Source organism: Morone saxatilis, unplaced genomic scaffold, assembly GCF_004916995.1.
Source record: "Morone saxatilis isolate NCDOM2014 unplaced genomic scaffold, NCSU_SB_2.0 Contig17, whole genome shotgun sequence".
NCBI classification, from domain to species: domain Eukaryota; kingdom Metazoa; phylum Chordata; class Actinopteri; family Moronidae; genus Morone; species Morone saxatilis.
In genome coordinates this window covers 10,886,830-10,894,598 of record NW_023339729.1, presented here as the reverse complement: position 1 = coordinate 10,894,598, position 7,769 = coordinate 10,886,830, and the positions used below count along the sequence as shown (strand labels likewise).

The 7,769-nt window shown below is 39.4% G+C and overlaps 1 protein-coding gene across 1 annotated transcript; it reads right to left on the bottom strand.

Annotated features, from left to right (window-relative positions):
• Positions 1–4,337: 4,337 nt before the first annotated feature.
• ftr84 (finTRIM family, member 84) lies at positions 4,338–7,769 on the bottom strand. Its single transcript, XM_035659329.1, has 7 exons — positions 7,014–7,769; positions 6,757–6,852; positions 6,318–6,551; positions 5,892–6,048; positions 5,737–5,793; positions 5,453–5,506; positions 4,338–5,274 (listed from the first exon to the last, which is right to left on the bottom strand). The coding sequence occupies exons 1-7, from the start codon at positions 7,584–7,586 to the stop codon at positions 4,733–4,735; spliced, it is 1,713 nt and encodes a 570-aa protein (XP_035515222.1). The 5' UTR covers positions 7,587–7,769; the 3' UTR covers positions 4,338–4,732.

Here is a 7,769-nt window from a genome sequence, read left to right as displayed (position 1 = left end):
CAGTGTTGCTGTAGAGCACTTGCTTTAACGTATTAATTAATTATAATTTAACTTTATAGTATACAATGTTGTTGCTGTAACTTGATGTGATGCTACTGTTGCTGCTGTTGCTGAAGTATTGATGAGTGTAATGCATTTGTTAGCCCACCCACCCAAAATCACCACCAGCCGTCACTGTATACAGTGATTGTTAGAGTTTCCTGAAGCAGAGAAGTTTTCCAGTCCTGTGGAGGTAGAGGAGGGGCTGTATAAACCCAGTTGTCAAAGCTAAGCTTGTGCAAATAGTTAAGGCATTAGGAAACTCCGACTTCAGGAAACCTTGCAGTGGAATAACAGCCATGTACAAAAAGAAATTAATGGCCATTAAAATAATGATAAGCAAAATGATTTTAAATGCCCTTTTCTTTATTGTATTGCTCTTCTTCTTCTCTGTGGCTTTTTCTCCTGGCCTGGGATGTTTCAGAGCCCTGAGAACTGAGAGGCAGCAATAAAGTATTACGCAGAAGAAGAGTACATTCTGGAAGAAAGGTCCATAAAGATACAAAGGTTCTGTGTAGGTGTACATAGAGTAGATGCAGGACACCAACACAATAGGCCAGGCAACACAGCAACAGGCCACCCTGTACCTCAGGGGTTTAAACCGCAGAAATGACACAGGGTGGACAACCCCAACATAGCACTCGACACAGATGCAGCACTGGAAGAGAGGACGGGCGGTAAAAAAAAGGCCACGTGAGAACATGAAGGCATCAAAAGAGAAGAACCAGTTTAACCATACATAAACCAAATACCACATGCTTGATAAAGCGAAAAAGATCTCCGACATGGCCAGGTTGAGAGAAAAGAAGTCTGAGGCCAAAGTCTCTCTGGCTCCTGCCAATATCAGCCACATGACATAACCGTTCAAAGGCAGACCCAGGATGATGTTGACTGAAACTGAAGCGATGACTAAACCCACAAGATGAGAGTGGCTTGACAAACAGTTTTCTGGCAAGGTGGTGTTCATTTTGTTACTGTAGAGAAGAAGAAGAGAGAGCTTCAGAATCCTGAACGTGAAAATCTAATGTTTCTTTGCTCAGTTTGGGCTTCTTCATACAAAGAAGACACATTTGTCTACAACAAACCTTTACAATAATTTGAGATGCAGTGCACTGCAATAACATACTATACATAAATCAACAAGCATTGATTCAAACCTGGTTAGAGTAGAACAGTGCGTGGAGTTCAGGCAGTAGTGATGTGAAGATTTGAAGTGATGCACAAATAGCCTTGCAGGCTCTCTTTACTGGTTACTGTTGACATAATCAAATACACGACAAAAACAACAATCAGAACACTGGCAGGAAAATGAAAATTTTATTCAAAAACAAAAGGGGTTCTCAAAATATAGATCCCTGTCTTTAAAAAAATTGACCATGCTGTGCCCTGCCTGCTGGGATAGACGGTAACCACTTTGACCCTTTAGATTGAGAGATGAGTGGGTTACTGTATATTGATTTAAAACGTCAGTTCACCTTTCTTATACAAAATCTGATTTTCCCCAACTTAGCAGTAGAGGAAAGTAAGTGAGTACATTTACTGAAGTACTCGACTTAAGTACAGTTTTAAGGGACTTTTAATTTACTTGAGTGGTGGATGCATCTAATTATAGATTAATCGTCCATTTAACATGAGAGATCTTTGTGCACAAATACTATTGCACTCAATGTGAACAATATAGCAGTTGCCAACATTTCTGTAGCAGTTGCTGGTTGACTTCCTTTGACACCTGTAAGTTTACACACAGGGCCATGCTTTGTGTCTGTTACATGGAAAACATGTAAAGCAGCGGTGGATCTTTGATCATTTCTCCCAGAGCTCCCAGCAAACATACATTTTAAACACACTGTACACAGCCTAGCTGGATTTTGGCATTCCCTGATATGATGACTGAAATTTTTTTTTGCCAGGAGAGGTCATTAAAGTTCAGCTTAAAGTCCATTTACTGGTTAGTATGGCAATGTCTTTGTAGTACACAGGGTCTTAAAAAGAGAAAGAGAAGAGAAAGTGATTTATTTATATTAAGAGACTGGACTTTTGCATGCAATAGTTTATTTATTTGGTATAGCTTGATACTACTTTACAACATATAAAAAATTTGTATTTTTATATTGTTGGCACAGCTGGTTGAAGGTCATGAGTGTTCAGGGTGCAACAGTGTGTATATATTTATTTAGAGGGTCTTAACATGTTTGTGAATGTTGAATATGTAAAGAATATTCATCCATACATCCCTTCACTCTACTCTCCTATTTCCAGTATCACAGCAAGTAATAGCTCTGGAGAATAGCTCTTCAGGTGAGTTTAAATGTTGGTGTCAACACATAATTTTAAGCTAAGGTCTTATGGTAGACATTTTATACAGCACAATCAATTATAGTATAAAAAAAGTAAACAGTTGGCCTTCATTTAGCACATCCTGCTAAATGAGAAAACTATGCCACCTGCTGTTGTAAATTGGTACCAGCATTATGTAGTAATAGCAAAGGACTATTTGTCATCAATGTAGATCTGCTGTTACCACAAGCAACAAGTTATTTATTTCTCTTTTTAAACTGCATTAGATTTTCAAGTTCCATTATTTATTTAGGAATTAATTCATGTGTTTTTAAATTCTGTACATAATGACTGTTTTATGTGGTTTTGCCTTTGACTATTTATTGATGGATTCATACTTCATTTGTAAGTAATTTTTATAATTTTTCTTTTTTTATCACTCATTAAAATATAATGTAATAACTTTATCATTTTGTCTATTTATTTATAGATGAATAAATTGTAACGTATACATTTGTAAACACATTTATTAAGGCCTATTTTTATTCTGGAATTAGTTATTAATCAATGGAATGCTTTATTAATATTTCCATGACATCTGCCGTCCTCCATAGTTACAGTGAGATATTTATCTTTAATTATAAACAGAATAAGTTATAAAGTAATGGTACTTGACGTCTGTGCACTTCACTGTTATAATGCTCATCAAGTGTTATTTTGTTGTGCCCCGGGGCCATCAACCTGAGTGGGCCTATATTGTCTGTGTTCCAGTCCAGCTAACTTTGAGAGCTAGCTTTAAGAGCTTTATTATTATGTTAGTTGTGTTTAATCAAATTGCCACAGTCAAACTAACGCACAGAAAAGGAGCCAGACAGTGTTAGTCCATTATAAGAATACTGGTTGGTTTCTGGTTGTGAGGGAGAATAATCACTGATATGTTCGTGGTGTGCTCTGTTCTTGATGGGAACTTGGAGGCGGCCAGCAGGTATGTAAACTTGCACAGAGGGTAGGACGTGGGTGTGATCAATCAGGGCCCAGCTGCGAACATTTGCCCTTAACCCTCAACAGGTTCATCTGACCATGACTGCATGTGCTTTCAGTGGAAGCTGTACTCCTTGAGGATGTTGTAGCAGATCTCCACCACCAGAGGGTGCAGCAGAGCAAAACATGTCATGGAGAGAAGTTTGGGAGTAAAAGCTGCTCAATGTAAACTAGACTGTTTTAATAACCTGCTTACTCTATGTAATAAGCCAAAGGCCTTTTTTACAGCAGACATTTTAAATTTTTATGATAGAAAATCACAGATGTTACTTCAAGTCTGCATGTTTTAAACAGATGTTGGTCTTGATGCTCTGCAGCTCTTTTCAGCTGGTACAGAATGTGTTCAACTGTTCATTAGAGGGGTCTTCTTGATAAATTAAGGGAACTAGCACGTTATGCTGATACTGGCTTTTTAACATGGAAGCTAGAAGCAGTAAAAACGTACCTGGAGCTAGTTTTAAATGTGCAAAATTGTCTGATATATGTCATCTTTAAAATGATTCTGATGGCACAAGTTTTTGTTTCTCAATTTTTTTAAAAAAATTTGTGTTGCTTTCAGCCCAGTCAATGTTAGTTGATGCAAACATCAATAGATGACAGGTAGAATCAGCAAACAAATCTAAAAAGCCAACAGCAGGCAGGCAATTCCAGATTTCCAATAGAAAATACAATCATAACATCTCTAAGAAACAAATCTATGATTGTCTGTCAGAATACCTGAAATAAAAGGATCAATCAATCAATAATAAGCTAAATTATATCTAAAAATATATATTTGGGAAACTGAATAAAATGTAACTACTAGATACACTTTAAAATTAATTGATATATGGAAATATTCATAACAGAAATAGTAAACACAAAAATCACCTGCAGTATCACATCTAAACAGATACACATACACTCTGGACTCATAGAAAGACAAATACAGAGCAAATTAAGCACACAGAAAATAGAAAAACTGAATATACTACTTTTATTTTATGTGGACACAAGTGACAACATTTTAAACAGAGATAATCTTCCACAGGTGAAGATAGAAGTGAATACACTTATAGTTAATAAAAAAATAAAGGCTCATAAAATCACAGAGCGAATCAGTATTCTATTATTGGAGGATTGCATTGTTACTTGAAATAACCACACTGTCATATGTATCTGAAATTGTGTTCATTCAGTAAGACATTATTATCACATTTTAACAGGAGCATGCAGTGTGAGGTCACAACTACATGAGCAAGGTTTAAAATCCTTTTTTTCGAACCATAACTTTACATTCACTGTACAATCAATATGTATAACTTACTGTATACAGTACCTGTGAGTTCTATACTCTTCACAATAGACTTCCCACAGCTTCCCTGTTTTTGAAATGTTAGTAAGGCACGGGATTCTGTTTCAGCTGGCAGAGGGTAACAGAGGATCCAACACCAAAACCAGCATACAACGGCTCACTGAACTGAGCTTTGAACCTGTGGATAAGCTCCATAGTCTCTGATATTGAGTAAAAGGCCACGGTGTTGCCTGCATAATCCAGGTAAACACCCATTCGTGTGGCTCTAGGAGCATTGGGAAGGTCTCGGTCTACTTTATTGTGCCAGGCAGAGTAGCCTGAGTCTGAGCAGAGGAGACTCCAAGACTTGTCATTGTAGCCCAGCAGACTGTTGGAATTCTTCCCCTTGCGACTGATGCCCTTGTAGGCCACCCCGATGGAGAACTCGCCGCTCCATTCTGCCTCCCAGTAAAATCTGAAACCAGTAAGAGGCTCCTTGCACAGCACCTGGGAGAAGCCATCGAAGCGCTCTGGATGATCGGGGTAAAATTGGACTGTTTTCTTCCGCGTGACCCTCTGGTTCCCGTCTGACATGACCAGCTCTTTATAGACTGTATTTGGATCGAAGGACATCTTGGAAAAGTCTGAGCAAAGACAGCCATACACAAAACACATTTCTTAATAATTTATCTTTGGATCAGTATTAAGAAATAAACATTCATGCATCCATTCACTTTCCCTCACTCTCAACAATTAAATATCTGGGGAAATAATTGTGTCAAAGTATTCACTGTATTTCTGAGAACAGAACCAGAAACTCACATCTTAAGAAGTCTGTCCGGGTTTTTGGCTCCTGAAAATCAACTCTTGAAGGAACTGTTTGGATATGAAAACATACACACATAAACTGATCAATTTTATTTTATTGTTATTTTTAAATGAATCAAAAGTGAAATACACAATTATACAAAATAAAAATAAAAAGACACTTCAAATAAACAGGGGGGAATTTAACCAGTGACCCTCTGATTTCTAGAAAACCCACTTTACCAACTGAGCCACAGCCACCCCCACAATTTTACATATTTCAGTTGACAGACACTTACCTTTAAGCCGTTTGTCTCCATTTCTTGGCAAAAGTATGTACACAGGGGTTTCACTAACTGTTGAAGATGATACAGCAGGTTAGTTTGTTACTGGCCCACTTTACTGTATTCACAGTATAAAGATATTTTGTAAAGATTATCTACTGGACACAAACCTGTCTTGGAGATTTTGCTCAATTCCTTCTTGCAGATTCCGTCTAGATTTTCCTTCATCTCTGTGGCGGTCTTGCTCATCTCTCCAAAGGAGAACTGAGGGTTAATGAGAACTTTGGGTACCATGGCCTCAGGAGGAACACACAGGGTTGGAAAATTCTGTGCAACAAGAGACAGGAGCTCTATAATCCAGTCAATAAATCAGAAACACAGGCTAAAAAGTAGCCTCACCAATATTTACAGGTGGTGCATTTGATTTACTCAATACTACAGTTAATATTATCTGCTATTTAAACAATGGAGTAGGTAAAACATTTTACATGTGACAGGAACATGTGAGTACATTATCACCTAAAACGTCCTAAAATACCTAAACATTCCAGCAGGATTAAATTACATAACATGTGTTATGACTGCTCTGTATGAACCTGCAGAAAGTGAATGTTGTCCTCTGTTTCAAGGATCTGCCGTAGCTCTGAATCTCTGCGCTGCAGCTCCTGTATCTCCTGCTCCAGACGGTCCACGTACCCCTCAGCCTGTGACATTGCTGACTGCATGTTGGCCATTATCATCTGATTTATTTCAGCTTTCCAGCGCTCCACAGCCTGCAGCATTTCATGGAATGTCTTATCGCTTTCTGTCTGTGCTCGCTGGGCACAACTCTGAAAGGTGAAATCAGTTTGTCAGAGGTTTTAGAAAAGGGTGGGGGGTACCACCACCAGATGGTGTCATTTTCCTCTCTAATTCTGTTCATACTTGGCTTTAACATAGACATGATGGTTGCAAAATAAATACACAATAACACATTGCATCTTAAAATGTATGGACACAATTATTTATGTTTGCTTCGGCGATGTCTGATCTTACTTTGAGGACATCCACATTATGTTTGAGCTCCTGTAGCTCCTTCATCCTCTCCTGAATGATGTGCTGCACTTCAGACTGGGTGACCACAAGGACTTTCTGTTGGAAGAACATGACAGTAAGTCTGGCATTTTAGGTGTAGCTTTGGTGAGAGAGTTCTTCTCTCCACCAAAACTCAACATTCATGAATTCACAACTTAGATACTGTTTTAAAACTTTTCACAAATTCACAGGCCTCCAAGCAAAGAATTCATACTGACTTGTTTTTCGATGCGCTCCTCTTCTGCTGAGGTAATGTTGTGACTGCGGTGCTCTCTGACAGTACACAGCACACAGATACACATCTGGTCAGAGCGACAGAACAGTTCCAGGCCTTTCTCATGCTGGGGACAGATCTTCCTGTCCAGGTGGCCAGTCTCATCCACAAGCTTGTGCCTCTTAAAGGTGGACGACTCATAATGCGGCTTGACGTGTGTTTCGCAGTAGTAGGCTAGGCACATGAGGCACGACTTGACAGCCTTATTGCGACGGCCAACACAGAAGTCACAGAAGGACTCCCGGTGCATGTAGGGGAAAGGTGTGAGCTCCGGACGCTGCCGCCGTGGCTCGTTGTTTACGTCGGGTAGATTGCGTCTCAGCACAGGCCTTGGGGTGAAGGTTGCACGGCACTGTGGGCAGCTGTACACACCCATGTGGTCAAACTGGTCCCAGTAGATCTTGATGCACTCCAGGCAGTAGGTGTCACCACAGGGGATGGTGACTGGATCTCTCAGTGCGTCCGCACACAGTGGACAGTAATCCTCTGGTGGTAAAGGGAAGCTAGACTCAGCCATGATGATGTTGGATGAGACAAAAATGGAATGGACCCTGGATCAGAATAGTTTTTAGTCAGTTTGTGTTAATATAAGTGAGTCTAGTCTAGTCAAGTACTGTCAGTCAGAATGAGGGTCCAGAGAGCGTCCAACCACAGGCTCCTGTGTTCCTACAACTCCTTTTCAAACCAAAAACAATGCTGT